The sequence below is a fragment of the Strix uralensis genome, chromosome 6, assembly GCF_047716275.1.
Source record: "Strix uralensis isolate ZFMK-TIS-50842 chromosome 6, bStrUra1, whole genome shotgun sequence".
NCBI lineage: Eukaryota > Metazoa > Chordata > Aves > Strigiformes > Strigidae > Strix > Strix uralensis.
The window spans coordinates 37,199,215-37,221,425 of NC_133977.1; the positions used below are offsets into that span (position 1 = coordinate 37,199,215).

General features: G+C 37.6%; 1 protein-coding gene across 1 annotated transcript in view; it reads right to left on the reverse strand.

Moving 5' to 3' along the window:
• NCKAP5 (NCK associated protein 5) overlaps positions 1-22,211 on the reverse strand; it is a 379,508-nt gene that overhangs the window by 41,663 nt on the left and 315,634 nt on the right. Inside the window, exons 12-14 of the mRNA XM_074873715.1 lie at positions 17,860-21,710; positions 16,991-17,168; positions 12,618-12,696 (exon numbers count right to left, since the gene is read on the reverse strand). Of these exons, the coding sequence (XP_074729816.1) occupies positions 12,618-12,696; positions 16,991-17,168; positions 17,860-21,710 (4,108 nt within the window). The remainder of the gene's footprint in view (positions 1-12,617; positions 12,697-16,990; positions 17,169-17,859; positions 21,711-22,211) is intronic.

The window sequence follows — 22,211 nt, forward strand, 5'->3', positions numbered from 1 at the left end:
ACAGTTGTCTTCACAGCTTTCCATGACCACAATCCCATCTTTGAAATGTATTTTCTGACTTGAAACAGATCATTGCTGCCTCATTTTAATTCCAGTCCCACCTTAAAATACAATTCTACCAGTAAGTCAAAAGATTAGTTTTAATTATTAGTGAGTACTGATAATCTTGTACTCCAATCTAGCAGTTATCTCTGGACTTTTTTTTTTTTTTTTCTTCAATAAGTGCTCCCCATCCCTCTCCAGGTATTTAGATCCCTTCTTTGCATGTTTAGAAAGAATTGGTGGCAAGCTACTTGGAACAGGGTTGTTACAGAGAACAAAACTTGAAATGAGTTGGAAAAAAAACCTGTTAAATCTTGGAATTCTCTACTCCACATCTCTCAGTGTCTATTAAAAACAAAGGTTTACATTCAGCTTCCAGTTGGGGAAGTCCCACAACCGATCACATCTGGAATGATCTCTCTGTATTACACTGTTATACTTTCTAAAAATCTACTCACTTTTCTCAGGAGACAGGATATTAGAAATAGATACAGTTTTAGTCCTACCAGAAAAAAAATACTGAGACTTGTAATTCATATGAAGAGCAACTTTAAGCTCTATGTAAAAAGTAATTAAATGCAGTCCAGCTGCAGCCTGGCTGTCAATGAGGCCAGCCTAGAAATACTTTGGGGAGTTATCCCTCTTCTTTTTTGTCTGTATGTACCCCTTTGGTTTTACCTCTGCACTTGCCAATCAGCCTTACAGATTTGCAACTATCTTTAAGAAATCCTTATAGATGAGCAATAGCTGAGAAGAGAGTCTCGCATCTGATGCTAGGTGTGGATCCAAGGTAAGCAACAGGTCTGCCGCAATGCAGAAATGTGGCTTTTCCAGGCTTTTTCACTGAGAATAGCCTTCTGTTTCCCTTATAACCCTGAAATGTAAAGGTTGGGAGCCAACAGTTGCATACTGTCTGAGGAACATCTTTCTGGGCATTGCTCATTCAAGGCATGGATGGATGCTTTCCTTCCTTTGCCATTCTCTAACAGAAAAGACATAACCCAGCTCTCAGAAATTGTACCTGTAAGTAGCAAAGCCCAAGAAAGGACAGTTTACTATTTAACCAGGTGCTAGCTAAGGGCTGCCTCAGCCATGCCTTTTCCATGTAACCACAGGCCTATCTCTTTCTCTCTTTATGCCTCAGTTCTTCATATTAAAACAACAGAGCTAATCACACCTCCCCATTACATTGTGGGGATAAAGAACCAAGGAGTTTGGCAACCAGTACATAACCAACCCGCAATCACTTGAATGAATAATGCTTTTGTAGAAATACCTTTACTCTAGCTTTTTTGATGGCCGTTCAGAAATTAATAGCAAGCTGCAAAACACCTGAAGAGGCATTAAGGTTGCTATTTTTGCTAATATTATTAGAGGCACCTGGCTTAACTTTAGTTTGGGAATAACTGCATTAGACTGCAGCTACAAAAGAGAAGAGGTCACACTTAACGCCTCAGATACACGGGCTGCACACAGTGCCCAAGGGAGCATTTGCTGCTGGTATTTGAATGTTCCACTGAGGGTTTCTGTTCGCTGACGAGTGCATTTAAGGATAATGGGATGGAACCACTGATTTACCTGCTCTTAAACAACTTTCTTATAAATTGGAGTTTGGTTTCACTCACATTGAGATACTCTCTTTGATTTTCTATTTCCAACTAGGACTAGTGATAGTGCTTTAAGCATAAATGCAGTCTCTGGTAAACACAGACCAATTTATAAGTGCATAGGAAGCTCTGGGTTTTACAAATGCACAGGAGAACATACTGTATTTATTTTAGTAATATCACTGCTTTTTGTTTATCAGTACAAAAAAATACTGAAATTAAAGCCACGTGAATATTAAAAGAAGCTTTAAATAATTTAATTTTAGTTCTGCCCTGCAGATGGCTTTACTTAAGGGTACTACTAATAAAGTTACAAATATACATACACACCTGAAACAGACTGATCTTATTTCTTAATTAACAAAGCGAAAACTCATTAACAGAGTGAACACAGAGAGCTTTGAGTAACTTCTAGGTGCACTGTAATCTTTCCATTTTGGTACTCAAGTTCAGCTCCTCCAAACCAGCTGAATCACTATGAAACTAACTGCATGCAAGCAGGAGCTGGTAAGAAACCATCATGATTTATAGCCAGAAGAATAACAGAGATTTTTTTTCAGGAAGTCTATTTTAAAAAAAAAAAAGTATGCAATGTTACATCGTGTTACAAAACCACCATTAGAATGACCACTTTGAAACAACATATTGGACCTCTTTGCCTGTGAAAGACAGGAAGTAGGGAAATTATTCACTATAAATATATTTGTTCATTTATTTTTCTTTTCCTAACAGTGGATTGTCCAAACACAGATATTCTCCAGTTCACCTAGTATTAAAAAGAGTGCACTAATTGTATAGGTATTATTTATCTATTACAGTGATATTTTTGGAAGAGCCTATTTTTCTATGATCTGCTATGATGGCTAATTGCATAATCAAATGTCAACAAGTCAGGTCTCTGACTGAAGACATGAATCAAAACTCCTCAAACTCAATTAAAAATGGCAAAGACAACAACAAAATTAGGAATAGGCATCCTTTCCTCAGAGTGAGAATTTGGAAAGGCATATGCCAATACAGCTCAAATATAATTGGTAAATCAGGTGAAAATGTATTTTTCATAAAAATTCTACTAGATAGCATTATAGAAAAGGAGGACAAAGACCATGTGAGCACAGTTGAAACAAATGTTTAAAATAACACATCCTCATTCAAAATGCTTTTCAGTTTGCTCAGTTGTACTTCAGGTATATGAATTAGAGTTAATAGGAAATGCATGACTGAAGCTCCATACACACATCTACAGATGGTCCTAGCCAGAAGCAAAAAACATGTGAAGTAGAAAAGTTTCAAATAGAAGGGCTCATACTGTTATGGAGAATACTGGCATGTACTATCCTGTAATAAGTATGATAATCAGGCACAGTCCTGATTTGAGTGATAAAAATGAGTATAGGGCCAGACTACAGTGTAAATCAGCATAGCAGCATTAACTTCAGAGCTGAAGAATCCAGTCATCCTGTTTAACTGGCATTTTAAGCCTGAATGAGACCAGCATATTCTCAGTATCTTGAATAATAAATAATTACACTGTATCCTATATATAATGTATAAAGAGCCACACTTCTTGTTCTAGTGATAAAATTTGGTATTTCTGGGTGAATAAACGTAATGACAAAGAAGGAAATTAACAGCAAATCATTGTGGCTAATAAGGAAGTGTTGATCCAAAATATTAATTCTCTCCAGAGAAGGAAGACAAGCTAGACAGTAGGCTGCAGCAATGCTGCAGAAGAATTGGCAATTAGACAAGTGCTATGTGTACTATCTTTTAAAGTACAAAGAAATGATTTGTCTTTGCCAGACTGTGAAGAAGGTAAGCTGACATAAATTAGAAGACACTAATGGATGTTATTTCTTATTCACATTGGCAAGGTTCTCCATCATCTTCATGGAACGTAAGTAACAACTAGAAAAATACACAGAAAGTTTCACTCTATTATCACAGGCTCCTTCAGACCATCATTTCAAAATTAGTATCTGCAGAAATACCCAAATGCCAAACGAGAGTCAAGAACACAGTACAGCAGACACTAATCATCCCACTTCTCATCGCCCAAACCCACATAATACTGTTCCTCTCACAGCTCTCTTCATTCTGCAGAGTAGCCTGTTCACCTTTTCAACCATACAAAAAAACACACGCTGATAAAATTCCACTGAAAAGATACAGAGCAACTCAGTAGAAGGAGAGGATATTCAATCAGCTTTATGCACCAGTGTGAATCGTTCCTCATGAGCAAGTCCTGGGATGGTAAATGCTGAACGTTGCTCCACACTGCCCTGGAAGGCCACTCAACAGCATGACCACATCAAATCTTTAGTAACATGAATATTGCAGCACAAGAACACAGAACTGCTAAATGTTGTGTAAAGCCTCCCAAAGAAATGGCACACTGGCTGTAGACAGATTTAGAACAATGTCCCTGAAGATATTCAAAACTCAGCTGATGAAGTCCCTGAGCAGGACTTCCAACCTATGTGTTTCTAGGGGTATGTTTCTACACACAAGATCATCAGTTCTTGCAATGCCTACTGGTTATTAAACAAGATTTCCCCTCAGTGATGCCTCATTTTAGCTACTCTGATTCAGAAAAGTAAGTAAACCACAGACACAGGTCATTTCAATGGTGCTGAAGGATCAGAAAATGAAGATTTTGCAGTACAAAAGGGGAAAAACAGTGCTTGATAATTGCATTAAAATGTAAATGCTTTGGGGATATTAGATAGAGGCATGAAATTGTATAAACTTTGAGGAACTGACAGAGGTATTTAGGTGAGTGAAAGTACAAATGTAACTGCTTTTTACTCAGCCGAGCTCAGTTCTGTTTGTGCACTTTCACACATGCCTCATGTCTGAAGTATTCTGAGGACAGTGAGACCACAATAGATAAACAGCTTGTAAGGGTCTCTCCCATATCTTCCAGGCCCCTTACAGCACTAGGTTTGGATCCTGATGTTACTAGAGGCAAGCAGCTTATTTTAGTATTTATTAATTCATCATTGTTTGAGCAATTGGGAACCTAGTCCCTTGGATTAACATCCAAGCTGGTTAGATATAGCAAGTGATCATACTGTTAAGCTGCCTGCTACACTGAAGTCCCATTTCAAAGCTTCAGCCCAGGAAACATGCTTACTAAAGCAATACAGTCAGCACCTACAGATTTAACACCTACCTCTCAGCTTCCATATGCACACAGGGCTTTAGAAAATGGCTTTGTTACCGAAGTACTAATAAATGCATGCATAATTGTACCATTGTACCATGAAACATCTAATACCTAATCACAACTTGTAGCAAAACATAACATTTCTGAGCATGCAGATTTAAAATAGGAACCGACGCAGGCTGGAAATGGATTCAGCGAAAACTGGTTTTGTTTGACTGCTTTTACAGACAGCAGTCTCACATGTAGAGACTTCTAGGTATTCTACAGCTTTACTGGATGGTGATGGGGAAGATAAAACAAACATTTTTCCTTTATCTGATCATGTGTAAATGAATGATTCAACTGCTATATCAGTGATAAGATGATCATTAAATAGTTCTTCTCAACTTCTATCAGTGGCCTGGTGAAAGGAATTAACACTGACAGTGATAAGTTGTTTTCTCAGGCATTGAGACTTCATGACAAGAGAGGATTTCTTTTGTGGTCAAAAGACATTTTATCAGTTGAATATTGTTCTTCATTAAATGCATTAGAGGCATCCATGGATTTGCCTGACATTTAAGCAACTTCTGGATTATCCTTTTGCCTCTCCACAGTTATGCAGATCACCTCTCTTTACTGAATGCACAGGCTGTAATACAGATCAATTTGTTCACCATCTTTCCTCTGTCACGTTTTCAGTTACATTTATCTCAGTAATTCATTACAGACCTCACCTAATCTGTCTCCAGGTTTTGAGGGTTCTTTAATGTAAATGTGTTTGCTCAAATATGTCAGGCTTAATGGACATGTTTTAGGATGATGCATGTCAGACTTAATGTATTTACCACATTAATCAGGTTTGTTTCCTTCCCATCTATTTCCATTCCCTGAGAATAAGGAAACATGAATTCAACAGCTGTTTACTTAGTACTCCAGTAAAAACACCCAGAGTTTTAGTAGTTTACATAATGGTGGATAAAACCAAGTATTTTGTTTGGCATATGTGGGTGTCCAGTATTTTTTCTTCCCTTACTGGAAGCTTGGTGCAAGCTTATTAAACAAGCACACGAACAGCTATTGTTTTCACTAAGCTTTGGAATAGGCCACTGAATAACTTATATAATTGAGCACTATCAGTATGTACATTAAATGGCTCATTCAGAAATAAAATTTGAAACATACTCTTTCAGTTCTGGTGTTCATCAGATCTAGATTTCAGAAAGAAAGCAAGAGAAAAAAGGCAGATGCCACTGGAGCAAGGATCTGTTGATTAGAAATGGTATTGGTATGGAAACAAAAAGGGCAGGCTCTGTGTTGTGGTCTAGATTTGTGGGGAGTCAGTTAATGAGCAATACTGGGGCACCACACAAGCAGTAAAGAGCGACCACCAGTTTTAAACAATGCAGGTGAACAAACATAAGGGGAAAGGTGAGACAATAGTGTCTTGGCCGTAAATGGGTATATTTGTGCAAAAACCACACAGAACTAGAAAGAAAAGAAGGGTCAGAGACAAACAAATTTACCCGGGGTACTAGAAAGAATGCAGATCTTTCTCCTCATAGAAAAGTCTGCTTATGAAGTATGTTTTTTAATTATCATATATATAGTTTCATAGTATGGCTACTGGGTGCTGAATAAAACAGTATCAGAATACACAGAAAAGGCTATTATCTTTAGTATTTGAAACCTCAATACAAATAATTATAATGCTGACATTTCATTTAAAGTCAAACTCACTTACATCTAAAATATGTTTTATGTCCTACGTTTGCTATCATTATATCTGTAAAATTGCTCTAAAGTTGATAGCAACTTATCTGTAAAACTTGCTGTGAAGGACATTTCTGGTTTCTATTGAAAATGTAGTTTGATCACTTTTCTTTGCTGCATATAAAGCTTAAAGGGGTAGGCTTTAAAACACAATGCAACATATAAAATAGCAACACCACCTCCTTTCTGGAACATTAGGCATCTAAAGGATTCAACCAAATGTTTTCTAAAGAAGACAAATCTCCAAAAAGTTGCTTAAAAGACAGACCTTCCTTTTTTCTGACCAGATTGCCTTTAAATTAAACTGCAAAACCCTTCCGCAAGGTTGTTCTTGGAAAGTAGAAAAAACGATGATAACACCTGCTATAAGGCAGATGATTATCAAGAACTTTAATGGAATTGAGTGCTGGGCTACAGCAGAGCTACAAAAGAATCCCTTGACCTCAGTGTGTGTTTTTGTTCTAGGACAAAGCAGCAAAGTCTACAATGCACTTTTAATGCTGCTTTGATAGTGTGGAAGCCCAACCCTCTATCCAGCTAGACACTTTCAAACCCCTTTTAAGTATCTGCAGGCATTTTCTCTGTATTATAAAAATGCCAGTATCTACAAGGTTCACATTTAATGTTGGATGAATCGATTTTGAGCAACTGACCTGGACCTCTAATGAAAATTTGACAAAAATTAGACCCAAGTCTTTCTTCAAAGTTTCAAAAATTCTGACTATATTTATCTTCATAATCTTTGTCTGGCTCTGAATTTCACCTGAAATACTCCAAACAAACAATAGGGGTCAATGCCACAGTTAGATAATTTCTTTTCAAGAACTGTGAATCTTTCTACTGTGGATTCTAACCCCAGCCTGCCTCAGGGAATTAATTCCCCATGCAACTTCAGTAGGTAGTATCTTGTGCTTCCAGTGGGGTAGGTAATACCAACAACATAGAGATACATTTTGGCTTGCAATTACCAATTCTTGTGTTCTCAAGTATTTGCTCTCTAGAGTACCCACAATGCTCAAGCAAACTGCAGGTCTATTCAGATTTTTAAAATTTATTTTATTTTTACCAGTGATGTCATTTCAAGGACAAAACCTACCTGCAGTGATGTCCCTGATGTCAAAGCTCAACATGCTTTTATTAATGAATCTTGTCTTTTAGTTCAATCAATGACATATTAAAGATAACATTTCAAAACAAAAACTTTCCAGTTCAATAAAGTAATTCCTTTAGGTGAACTGTCCATGCTTTCATGTACTCCCTAAACTTCAGTGCTTTAGACCAGAAGTGCTTGTTTGACTCATTTAGAAATTGCTAAGGATAGAATGACCACTGGAAATCCACTATGGTGAATAAACATATTTGCACATAGAAATATCTGTGTCAAAACCAAAATCCTTTTTCTTTGTATTGAAACTTGAGTATAAATTTAAGGATAGACTTGAAACCTTCTTAGACACCTCTCAGCAGCCTATTTAGGTGAATATATGCTGAGATTGTGTTTTGTGTGAAGCTTGAGTATATCATTAGCAAAAACCATATTGAATGTTGACTCGTTTCTCTAGTAAATTTGTCACCCATTTGGGGTGACAAAGAGAAAAGGAAACTGGACCCAGAGAAATTATTATCATGCAGCTTTTAAACACAGTGTCTGGTAAATCACCAGTTGATGTCTGAGAAAATGGCATACTTCATCTCTCCTCCTTCAGCTTCAGCATAGGTTTATATCAACACTGAAGGAAGATACGATTAATTACGAGCAACTTTTCTCTTAATTACAGATAGATGTTCCTAAAAGGAAAACAAGGTCAGGAACACTTTATTTTGTGTAGGGACCACTTTTGCTCCTTCAAGGTGCCTGTATTTTAGCCATAACAAATGAATATTAGAATCAAGGAAAGTGTCTTTGGTATGACTGTTACTGTATACCATAGTATTCTCATGTGAAGTTGTGTGCAAGAACGAATTCTTCAGTAATTAGCATTTGTTTGCTTATGCCATGGATTTTTGGCTTTTCCCTTGAAGCTGTTTATCAATGAAAACCCTTAATACATTATAATTAATACAATCACACTTTTCCAGGAGTGGCTGCTAATTTGAAACAGTACTTGAAATATGAAACATTAAACTTTCTCACAAATGCTTTTTTCTTCTCAAGATGTCCAAGTATTAACTTCTCAATGTAAAGGTGTCATTTGTAACTGTCTTGTAATTTTTTGGCCACTGTGACAATGGGCAAATTCAAGACAAACACTGACACTTCTACTCCCTTGGGGGAAACAGAATTCTTTTTCTTTGTAAAATGAAGGCTTTTTTATGTTTACATGGGAGCAATACTGCCAAGAGCTTGACACATCGTCTTTGCATTCAATAAAATAATTTTATTTATAGGAATATTTGGAGACCCCTCTGTACCTGTCTGAGCTGGGGAGTCTCTCATGACATGAGGGGAGAGTCAACCTTTTTATCATGTCCTTCCTCTTACTAAGTACTTTAGCATTTCCCACGTCATCATTCTTTCAAAACCCAACTGCTTTATTGCAAAGGGCTTGAGGAAGGAGGTCTGAAGATGACTGGACCTGAAAAGTGATACCCATGGATTCTTAAGGTCTCCTGTCTGTGGGAAGTGGAAGCACAGATAGCATCGTGCTGCCAGGGCCACATTTGGCATCCTCACTGACAGTACAGCAAAAGCATCCAGGGTATAACATTTTTGTTTTAAAATTTTAAAAAAAGTTTAAAATATATACTTAAGTAAAATATAGCACAATATAAATGACTGCTTCATATGGAAACACAACAATCATGTGTTCCTGAGATACAGGTATACTAGAAGGGAAATTTTATTACTGTGCATTCTTATATTCTTTCAATTTAGCAAACCCAAAGAGTCAGCAAAATACTTAAATTTGTTTAGATCAACAACTGGCAATAAATTAAAAACCTAGCAACTGGCATTTTACACTTTTTTTGTTTAACACACCCAGGAGTATCTCATTATTAGAAAGTGATGAACCAGCATTGTCTTACATGATACCAACCTTGAAGACTGTTCAGTTACATGTATCTTGTTTATTAGCTAACTGGGCAGCTGATGTCAATTTAGGCATTTTACAGCAACATGTGCTTTTCCTATTATGTAAAGAACATCTTTCCTGCTTAATCATAGCCCTTCTACATCTTCTATACATTCAGCTCTATTTTGTTAACAGTTTAGATCAAAACCAGTTGAAAAAACTCATTAAAGTACAGCTACAAAACCACAGTGAACTTTGTATTCTTAAAACAACTGTTTATGATGGTGAAGAATGCAGTAAGAAATTAATTTACAGACTACTGAAAGTTTCAAGATTTCAAAGATGTTCCTGTTCTGGAAGAATCCCCAACACTGTGAAACTGTTCATGAAAACAACAGACCAAAAGCCTCCACCAGAAACATAAACTGCCCTCTTTGATCAGACTAAGGATCTGGCTCACTGTCATGTGCTTGACAGCACCGAGGCACAGCATTTACAGAGCTGTCCTTCACGTATTATTCCCTTCTGATTCTGAAAATCAGAAGCGTAGGAGCTGATAACAAAGAAAGCCAAATTTGGCGCTCTCACATCTCAGGTAATTCTCCATACCAACAAGTTCTTTATAATTTTCAAAAGTTCTTCCTTGTGTATAGTTTTGAATAAAAATCACAAGCTGACGTGGGAAATGTTCCAAACGAGTGTTTCTTAAAGCTGCATAGAGTTTCCTTTGTATCAGAAAAATGTCAGAACCTCTATCAAGGAATTTGGTAAAAGAATGTGAACAAGACCTAGGAAAGCTTGTTATCCACAAAGAGCAACGCAGACATGCAGCAGCAAAAATACCAATGTAAGATAAACCATAGCCTGATGAGAGTGGAATAAAACACAACATGATACTGATTTAGGAGTATTCAGGAAGTGCACTTAGATCCATGCTTCTAATTTCCCAGGCTTGGGCTTGTCCTGCTGAAATAAGTAATGACTGGTACATTCTGCATTAGGACTCACTGTGCTAATGTTAACAAATTTGCTTAGACTTCTATTATTTTTGCTGTGCCAGTACTACCTATTGCATATAATCCCATCATCAAAGTTTCCTGACGTTAACAACTAGGTCCTCAGAGCAAACTCCTTGAGTTATTCTAGATGGTCTGACACAGGTGACTAGGGATAGGTGGCATCCTGGGTTGAGCCTTTAAGAGATAGCACTGTCTAGGGAAAAGAAGATGCTTTTGGCAATTGGTATAATTCGTATGATGGAAAGGTCTTTGTACAAGCTATAGGAAATTCCCAAGGGCAGCACTGCCTGGCATCTCTGTAGCACTACTGTGGACTTGTATAGACCTGGGCCACAGACCTACCTGTCACTTTATTCACGTCATCAGCCCTGAAAAAAGTGAAGAAAAAGGTCTTTGCAAAAAAGGACTTTGGTGCACAGGAGTGCTGGACCCACAGTGATGACCTCTGCCAGCTAACTGAACCCAAGGCACAACTGAAATCTGACTTTGGGGAATGCCAACCAACCTGCTCCATAACCACTATGACCTGTCAGAGACTCAGACTTGGTGCCTGTGGGAGAAACAAAATAGTAACACCCACCTGCATGACATATTACAGGACCTAGTAACAAAATAACGTATCAAAATACATAGCAATTAGGTCCCAGCCACAACCACCAATTACACTGATGAACACCAAGGAAGCACCGGTATCTTTTCAGAAAAAAGGTCTGCAAATAGTTGTTTTCTCTTGTTCACTATCTGGATTAAAAAATTAAACCCAAATATTTCACATCAATTCAAAGTAAAAGTTTTAAGAATTTTGGGGCACAGGCAAAATAATTATTTCAGTTTAAGGAAAAAGAATTCTGAACAATCTTAAGTGAGTTATTCTCTTCTGGGGAATTTCTAGTAACAGAAAGTAAGTCCTTTATTCACAGAGTGAGGAACATGAATTTCTCTTTTCAGGGCTAGTGCCTACCCACTCACAGAATCCTCTGAGTCTTACACTGCATTGTTGAATGTTTTTGTTATTTAGTTGCTGTAAGGAAGCCAAGTTATGGCTGGGATCTTAGAGACAGAAGAGTTTAGGGATCTTTTCTGCAAGTAAGACAGCCAGAGTTTATTTGGCTGAATTTGGGACTGAAAAGGATGTACAAGTCAATAAAGCATGCAAACATTTTCCTACTACCCCAAAGAGAAACGTGTTTTGACACAATACCTCTGTTCAGCCCCACTTGCTCGGTTGACAGTGTTAGTGAAACGAAAGAGCTTCTGGCTAGCAAAATCACTTACAGTGTCCTGAAAACACTGAATCGGATTTTAACTCTTCTTGCAGTCTTTGACTGCAGAGGGAACTTGCTAAAGGAGAATCTTCTACATTCAGAGTCAGTTCCTTATATTGGTAACATACTGATCTAATACAGATCCCCAACAGACTTCTGTTTTGTCCTCCATTGCCTATTAGATATTTCAACATGTACTGCGGTTAAAAATTAGTACATGTCAATCAAGAAGCAGGGTGGATGGTGCTACCCTCCTGAGAAACATAGAGCAAAGGGAACTTTATTTTCAGTAACATCTTTAAGGTCTTCTGAACAGACACCTGGTTCGCTACTCCTGGTTTAGTTTATTACAGTAATTATTCCGCTACTCAGAATTTTATTCTGAATTTTACTAATTCAAGGCCAGATGACAGAGTTACAGTATATCGGTATTATTCCCACTGAACATATCATGCACAACAACCCTCAAGTTAAACCACTATCTGTAACCCACTAGTTTTGGAGACTGAAATGATCTTTTGTAGCCAGATTCCAAAGCCCTTCTGTCAAGCATTGCATTGATCCACAATTGGTAATGGTATGTACTCATCTTTTACATAGTTGGTGAAATCTGGCTATCCAGGAACAGAGCTAAATGAACGCTAAAGCTGACATGAGGTGGGCAAACAAATAAAGGAATGAGAATTAAACACGTTTTTTCCCAAGAACTGAGAAAGCAATAAAATCCAGTGTAAAATATAATTTTGTACCTATCACATGACTCTGACATGTAGTCCTTGTCATGGAGTCCTCCTCTTCTTCTTGCAGATTTTCTGTGACTACTTTAGCCTGTGCATAGTACAACAACAAAAGTGAAGAACATCTGTGACTCTGTTTATGTTGCTTCATGATAACTACAGCATATCTTTTCAGAAATAAACCAGAGTAAAGTTACAGGGCTGCTAGAAGTGGCAGTATATAGCCTGTCTCATTCTATGAATGATACCTGAGGATACCAACTTTAACTTAATGCAAATATGCAGCAGTCAAAAAATACTCTTGGAAGATGCAATTCCAAAAAAGAAGAAGTATTTTTCTGCATTAAAAAAAAAGAAAATTTTGCTCAGTTTTCCTGACCTCTTGTTTGTTTTTCTCTAGAAATACCATGCTTCACATTCTATGCTAGAAACAAAGTGAACTTAAGATGTGATGTGGTATCTCTCTAGTTCAGTTTGCAGACACTGAACTTTGGCATCTTTGTTTCCACCTCTGTTTAAAAGCATTCATCAGCTAACAGAGAGAAAACTTCATTTAAGAATGCAGTGCACACTAAGAGCTTGTATGTGTTATTCAAGTATGTGTTATGCAAATCCCCATGATATTCTATTTTTCTGATGAAAGCATATTTTTGCTCTGTTCTGCATTCCTGTTTTCCAAGTGTATATATAATCTGAGTATCTTCCTAGCATACAGTGAAAACCCCCTCCATTACATGCCATCAGTGGCCATAATTTAGATCCAGGGACATATTTTTCTGCCATGCTATATAAATCAAACAGGAATGAAGATCCTTTCAGGGTGATGAGAGGAGGAAAGCCAGCACTGCAGAAAAAATTACTTTCAATATCTCAGAGATCTTAAATTATTTGTTAATCACTCTCTGCTGTTTTAAACTACTTACAGCACATTCACAATAACATTAAATGTGTTCTGTTATCTAAACCAGTAGAATTTATCATAATTTGCATGACATATCTTTGATCATAGTATATATTCTGCTTGTCTGACTTACACAAGTAGCCCTATTGACCTCTTGTGACTAGCCTCAGTAAGACGTGAAAGACTCACTCTCTATATTTATAAAAGTGCATTTATAATCTCTTAATCCCAGAGATTTGATTACACCTTTTTTTCTTCTGAAATGACGCTCTTCAGGCTAAGGAAAATGAAGAGGAGAGTATGTGATCATTTGGCATCAAATTACGGGTAGCACAATTTCTCACATTTGCAGACTGCATGGCGGTCTGCGGCTTGCTGCTGATGTGACATTTCACAATATTAGGATAGATCTCTGGGTATTCCCCAAACACACAGACTGCAGACAGACAGTGCTATACAAAACTCCTGGTGTCTTGATTTTGGTGCCACACTTCTACCTCACAAAGTGAAGCCCGTGCCTTTTCTAAATTACACTGGGCTGTAATAAAATCACAAAGATGAAATGAAGCAGCGCAGCACAAAAATTATTGTGTCTCACCTTAAGCTCTAGCCAAGGACATGAAAAAGTATTGGAGAATGTGGAATATCCTTGGTGTGGGCTAAAGGATTATGTATTTCTGTTGGCTGGCCTTTAGAGCAAAGTGCTTTTTTGATGAACACTAACGGGAAGCGTATCCCTCTGAAGGTGAATGCACAAGGCTGCCATTGGTGGAACATTGCTTTTTCCATAAATTCAGTGGCAGTCAAGCAATAACGTTCTTTCCATGAACAGAATTCAGAGGTAATTGGTGCATATGTTATGGCATAATAGCGCCCCAAGTCTTTACCTGGCACATCATAAGAGAAGAGACGTAAGCGTCAAAAATTAAATAGGCTTTAAAGGGAAAACTTGCTAGGAAATTAATGTTAAAAAATGTTATGGCCAGGTTTAAAGAAGCAGTTTATATATGATATGCAGTTCTGAAATACAGCAGATTCAGCACTGAACCTGTACGACCGAATGCACTTTCCATTGTTCAACAAAGAAAAGAAATCTTCTCAGTTTAGGGCTTTTCAAAATATTTATGCTGCTTTCTCCAAAAGCATTAAATTTGTCTTTTTATAAGCAAAAAAATGCACAACAGGCCATTCTACTGCATGTGACTGTTTTCAGTCGCAACTATTACCCAGTCTTTTGCAAACTGCTTCAAAGTAAGCAGACACCAAAGAATAACTGGAAATGATGGCAATAAGATGCATGAACTCTGAATTTAAAGACTTTCCATTGTTTTTCTTGTAGAAGTTTGGAGGACAAGATGAAATATCACATACTGTGGAATCTTAAGGTATATCTCTTTCATAAATTAGCATTAAGAACTGTAAGCACGGTTTTAATCTCGTTATTCTAGATGTCCTCAGTCTTTTGGCAGTAGATATTTCTTTCAGGAATTAAGTGCCACAAAAAACCACAACATGAAACTCAAAAAGATGAAGCATATAATGTAATTAATCTTCAAAAGCAATACAAAAAATACCCTGATTCCCAGTGAACAAAAGTGTGTATGTTATAGGACAGGTAATGCCTTTTCCCCATGACTAACATGTCCTTAAAAACTAAATAGCGTAATTGCATTTCTCCATTATTTACGTATATTAAGGATAATCTTTGTAGTTCTCTGATAAAATGAAGTGTGTTTCTTGAAGATATACCTAAAGTCCTAAATGACTATTATTGCTACATTTAGAAAGACTTCACAAAATGACAGACAAAAAGCACAGCAAATTATTGCAGCATTAGAAAATAATAAGTTAGAAAGAAATTGTAGAAGCAATGTGTAGAGTTTTTTGTACTTCTGTACAGTGAAGATATACCCTAAGCTGTCAGGACCATATTAAATGGGGCATAGTTAAACTGAGTGGCTCTGATAAGGGGCTCTGCTTTGCTATCAAAGTTCTAGATCAGTTGGATTGAATTTCCTGCATATTGCACATTTCCAGACTTTCATTCTCTCTGTTTCCTTTCAGTGACACTACAAGGACAGCCTTAGATATGCTTATAATTTGTGGTTTTATAATGCAGGAGACATCTACATTTTCAAAGAAGAGATGATACCACAGGAGTCAGGAAGAAAAAGTTTTCAAACACATTCATTCTGCATATGTTCCCCATAAGTTTTAAAAAATGACCTTGCAGATGTTCTTAGGAAAGACGTCTGCATTGAAGTAGAAAAACATTTGCCTGAAGTTGAAACCATGTGTGGGATACTTTAACCTTAAGCATCCTAAACGTCAGTTGTAAGCTAAGAGTTTTTCCAGTTCCCATTATGAAGCTTTTTGAAATTTGTTTTACCCTTGAAACACATCCCAAAGAATTTGTATTTCAAATTCTCTCAGATGAAGTAGTTGCATGTGCTGTACTTCGATAACTCAGTTTTATCAGAACAACAAAAGTAATAGCCTCAACTCCATGTTCAGTATTATATTTGGCAGAAGTTTTCAGACTATTCTGTGAAAAGTGTGATTACTGTTAATAATCATAATAATATGGTTAAAACAGCTATCAGGAATGAGAAAAGAATGCTCACTGAGTTAAAACATCTCTGTTCTCCTGGTACTTGGACTTTAAAACAACATAGGAAAGGCCCTTGCTAGGCAAGAAATTGCTCACTAAATTCTAAGGTTAATTATTAGAAGCTTCACAAGGAAGTGCACCCACTCAGTCTGACTTCAGGCTACAATCCTAGACTGCGTATGCCTCTCGATGCAGAAAATCTAGCCACTCACATAACCTTTCAAGAACCAGAATCGAGCCGCTAACAGAAAATAAAACGATTTTTCTTCTAAATTGCAACATTCCTACTCTCTGGGTAAATTAAAGTATCAGGTATAGTTAGTACCTCATTGAGGCATAAAACTAACTACAGGGCATTAACAGGGAGATTTTCCATGGTAGAAAGAGAGACATGGGTCAAATGTACGTTTTTGCTTTTGAAAGACTCTCTCTTAAGTGACAAATATTCCCAAATGTGGTCAAATACTTTGCTTTTTCCCCGTCAGCAGTGTACTTCTTAGGCTTAATGATTTCTATAATGTTCAGAGGAATGTTCAACACTGGCATGCAATTTTCAGGGAAAGGGGAAAAAATGAAAAAAAAGAAAATAGTCCTATTATTTCACTCTACTACAGTATGATTATAGCATCGTTGTGCATATATCTCCACTGGAATTGAATTGCCAGCAGAAGCAGTAGGATCTTCATGACTAGCTGTATAATCTGGCCTACAGTCAAGCTGCCAACTTTTGTATTAATTCACAATTCTCTAGCTACACAAAATCTTTCTATCATATATAAACAGTTATTATCCTGTTTGTCTGTACTGGCAATAAGGAACACATCCAGAAGTTAAAAAGAAGGTAATAACGTTTTCATATACTAAAGCACTTACCAGGGTCTGATTCTGCATTTCCATATCAGCTTTTGTGTTGCTGTTTTTCTTGTGGTTTCCTTGAGAGCTGATGGAGTTGCCGTGAAGAGAGGAGCCCTGGGAGCTGCCCTTCGACACACTCCTGTAGGAAACATTATTTGATCCACTTTCTGTCTGCTGAGCTGCTTTCTTATCAACTCTGCAGGTAGAGAGTGATTCCTCTGATAAATTACATTGCCCTTCTTCAATCACTCTACTTTTCCATTCCTTTAATGTTTAAAGTAACCTCTCTGTATCTTTCTGTCTCTAGACCTTTGAGTGATAAATGTTCCTAACTAGCCTTGATCAAATCTGTCACTTGCAATTTCAGGTAGTATATCAATTTAGTCTTTCACATATAATGATTTATATTATATTTGGGACTGCTGTGGGGCAAACGTGAAAACACAGTATAACAATCGGTAAGTTCTTCAGTGGCCAAAGGTTCTGGTAGCTAGGAATGTAATTAATTCTGACTAGTTACCAAATATATGTTTGCTGGCTACAATACATGAAGATGGAGTACATTAAAACACGTACCTAATTATCTTCTATCTTTACACACCATCTGCCTAGATTCTTGATTTCTGGAATGATCTGAATTTCTATCAACTTGGATGTAACTTGCTATTCTTTAATTTCAAAGGCCATTGGTTTGGTTAACAAAGTAACATGAACAAAATTATCACCTCATTATCAATGCTTTTTCCTGTAAAGTCCTGATAGTGTACTCACTGATTGCTACTACGCATTCTTAGTCTAACAGGAACATACATTGAATTTAGCATCTGAGCATTCTGTAAAGCTGCAGTGTAAAACAACACATCCTAAATTGTGTTCCAGAGTTTTACCTGTTTAAAAGCTCTTTCATAAAACTGTCTTTTGGTGAGTATGCAGCTGTGGTGGAACCTTTGACTTGTTCACATTCAATCTCACTAGGCGTGTCTTGTGGCGGTTTCATAATTTTGCTTTCCATGACATCAGCTAAAAAGTCACCGTTGTCTGTTTTCCTGTTAATTTCATTTTCCATTTCACAGTGTTGTTCAGTTTTCTTTTTTTCTTTTCTTCTCTCTAATTTTGCCTGCTTAATTCCAAATCCTGAAACTTTCACATCTTTTTTTTCTACCTTTGTTTTAGGAACATCAGTTTTCCTGTTACTCAGTGCTGGGAGCTTACTCTTTCGAAAGCCAAACCAGCTAGCTATAGAGGGGCCAGTCTTTTGTTTGGTCTCTGCAGTGGGAGATTTGGTTAGTCCCTGACCCTTTTGCACATTTTCTTGGATGCACAACATGACTTTCTCCTCTATTGTAGGTTGTAGAGCTGGTGAACTCAAAACATCGGTAACCTTTTCAGAGGCTTCTGCTAACTTTAAAGACATTTGCTGTCTTCGTGACTTTGTTGCTTCCAATTTATGAGGACACTTTATTCCATCTGAGCTCTGAAATGATGAAATTTGTTTGGAAGATACAGTAGCTGATGCATCTAACTCCAATTCTGCTGGCAGAACACTTTTTTTACTCAGAGCTTCGTGTTTAAAACTTTCAGTGCTTTTCTCACTCTGGACAGATAGACTGCGTGCGTCTTTCTGAGAAAATGGTTTGTTTCCATCACTTTTTGAAGTGTTGTGAAACAAGTCCACTTTTGAAGACGATCTGAAGGGCAGTTTGCTTGGGCTTCCATGCTGGCTATTGCAATTACTTGTATTTCCAAGAGGACCTTGTCTAGAGTAAGAATTTTCTGTGGTTTTAGGAGTATATGAAAGAGTCTCTGGTGTCGCTGCTGACCCAGGAATGGCCTTGATTTGAAGTCCTTCCACGGCTGAGTTCTGCCTTGTTAGAGAATTTCCTCTTTCAGAAGTGTTTGTAATAATCTGAGTCCGTACTTTTCCGAGACCTTCTGTCACAGGGACAGATGGCTTTTCCCCAGTATGAATGCTAAAACTCTGACTACGAGCTTTTGCCCCATTCATGCCCAGAGCTGGCTTCAAGTGCGACTTGTTGCTAGAAGAAACAGATCTCTTCACTAATTTGTTTTCTAATCCATCTACTCTGTCTACCACCAAGTTGCAGTCTTGATGTGAATGAGGTGATGCTGTATCCATACCAAGTCCCCCAGTCAAATTATTTTTCACTTCAGTATCAGACTTAGAGTCTTTTAATTCAACATCTGTTGCACCTCTAGTGGTTACACATACAGATTCATTCTGCTTGTACTTACTTGAACTCACGTTACTTTTGGAAGCTGCATTTATACTGTCTTTTTCCTGCTTCCCTGGTACAGTAGAGCTCTTTCGGAGAAGCTGGGGAGATTTGACAAATAATTTCAGTCCTACAGGGAGACGGGTTTTCATTCCTTTCTCATTACAGTTTTGGGTACCATGTGCAGTGTCACTACCATGAAACAGTGTTGACAACGGGGAATTGTTTACCTGAGATAGTAGAGGCTCACTTGTGCTTGTTGTATGACATTGAGGAGTTGCAGGGAGAATGTTTGGCATCTTTTGTGGCTGATCCACCCCACTGTCACTGGAAATATCTTTTTTGCTGGAATATGTGTCTTGTGACAAAGTTGTTTCCAGTGACGGATAACCTAGAGAAGAGGATCTGGCTGTTTGAAAATCTGTGTTGGAAAATTCACAATTCCTGTGGAGACCCAGCTGATTAGGGTTTTTTGGGCAGACTTGCTTTGTGGAAACTTTGGAAAGTCCTTGGCATGCACTATGGGGTTGCTGAGATATGCACTTATTTTGCATAATTGCTTCTGCATTTTCTTGAAGGTAAGATAATTCAATTTTGGCCCCAGAAGATACATTTTTTGCTTGCATTTCATGACTAGATTGATTATGAAAGCCAGAGTTCACAGTTCCTTTTAATGGTGATGATTTCAGTATATTTTTTGCTGTTTCACTGGGAGCAGCTCCTCCTAACTTTACTGCTACAGGTGGTGAATGAGCATAACTAGGCCGAATCAACAGGGATGTTGACCTGCCTGGAGGAAGGGGTGGGGATGGTGATCGGGCTTCTACAGTTGCTAGATCACAATGAAAGTCTCTGGTTGGAGGTTCTCCATAGTCACTGGGCTCTGTAAGGTGCTGAGGCAACAGTGGTGATGCTGGACTCTGACTCTTTGGATACTTTGACCCATTGCCTCTGCTTGGACGTTTCAAGCTGGGCAGAAGGTGGGCAGGGGACTTTGGGACCTGGAAGTCGACTTTGGAGTCAAAATTACGAGGTGGACTTTGTGCCTTTTTGAATCTTGAAAGCTTTACAGGTGGCAGAGCAGGTGATTTTTCAAGGGTCGCAGGGCCCACTGGTTGAGCTACAGATGTCTCCTCGCTCTCCATCATAGCAGATTTTTGTGGAGAAAATTTACCTCTGCTAGGTATTTTAGTCATTGGCTTTTGATTGATTCCTGCATGCACAGTGGAGCTTGAATTGGCCTTGTATGAGACATCATACACTGGTTTCACTAGTTTTTGTCGTGGAGTATTTTGCAGTGTCACTCTTCCACAGTGTGAAGATTCACTGCAGGTCATGGGGACAACTGTATTTTTATTCCCTGTATTATCTGCAACAGTCTGTTTCTTGGTTTCATCTTCAGGTCTCTCTAAAGCAGTGTAGTTTCTAGCATTGGTTCCTGTCTGCAAATCAGTCATTCCCTGAGGTATAAGTTCAGTATATTCTGTACTGGACCTAGTTTGTGCCTGGTTGATTGAAATTTCATTTCTTGTTACAGTGACAACTCCAGTTTGATGTGAGCTGAATTCAATAGGCTCACCATCCTCAGCATCAAATATTATGGTAATGCACTCTTCAGAGGAGGTCTTTTTTATAACTTTTTGTTGTTTAATGAAATTACATGTCTTTGGCCTAATGTCTGAGTGAGCAGATATTCTTTTTTCCTCTTTATCAGTAGATACAAACTGAGAATTCTCCGTAACTTTGAGCATGTCAGAGGTCTTTGTATACTTCTCAGTAAAAGGAGTTGCTAATAAATCTGATGGACTTTTCTCATCACTGCTTTCTATATGCAATTCATCCAAGACTTCATTGTCATCAGTATCTGAAAGCTGAAAATTAAGGTCCTTCCAGCCTTTATTAGCATGGCTTTGATTTAACTGTAACTCAGGCAGCTTTGCTCTGGTGCACGATTTTACTTCTGCCTGAAATCCACTGACAAAACTAGTCAATTTTTCAGGTCTTTCCTTTGAATTAAAATATGGACTTCTTTCTGGTAAATGTTTCTTATTAGGATCCCAATCAAAGAGACTGTCAGAAATGCTGTGAGTTAATTTGTTACCATAGGTCCTGCAGTCTTTGCTTGGTACTTCCTGCAGCAACAGTAAGGATGAAGAGTCATCATCTGCATCATCATGCGAATCTGAATCATAAGTGAAAGTTTTGTTATGTTCAATGCAAATACTTCCTATTTCCATTGGCTTACAATGAGTCTGTTCATTATGGCTGCCACATTTAACTCCAGGGGAATATATTCCTTCATTGGAATTCATGCAATCTTTGTAACCCCATTTTGATATTACTGAAGGTGATTCAAGTAATATTTTTTGCTTCTGTAATTTCTTCAGCCCTTCTAAGATATGGTTTTCCTTGATACGAGTTGGAGGTAGATCATCTGCAGGACTTGAGAGGTTGCTTGGGAGCGAAGACCCAATGCTTATTCTTGCATCCCAGCTCACAGATGACTGTTAAACAAAATAAAACTCATATATTACTCACAAGTGCTGTTATAAAATGGTTACCATTTTAATAAAGAGATTTAGGAGTTGCATAGGGCATTACATTTCATCTATTACTATTAATAGCAATGTTCTTTTTTAATAAAGGATTTCATAGTGGTGTGAAGGCTGCAGTGAAAGCACCTGAAGGAAGAACAATATGAATGGAAGGATTAAGATAAAGAAGAAGAACAATTTGCATTGTGAAAGACAGAATAAATGTCAGAATAAATGAGGAAACTGTGAGCAAACTGGAGTGATAAAGGAATTGTTAAAAAAAAATTAAAAGAGGAGAGAGTGAGAGGGAGGAAGATGTTGGGGAGAGAAGCCTTACCGAGTTTAGTGACAACTGTTTTAAACATAAAAGAGAGAAGAAAGTGAAAAAAAAAATCTGAGATAGACAGCTTTTCAATTCATCTTGTTTCAGATGAATTTAAGATAATATATGAAGAAAATTAATTTGATTTA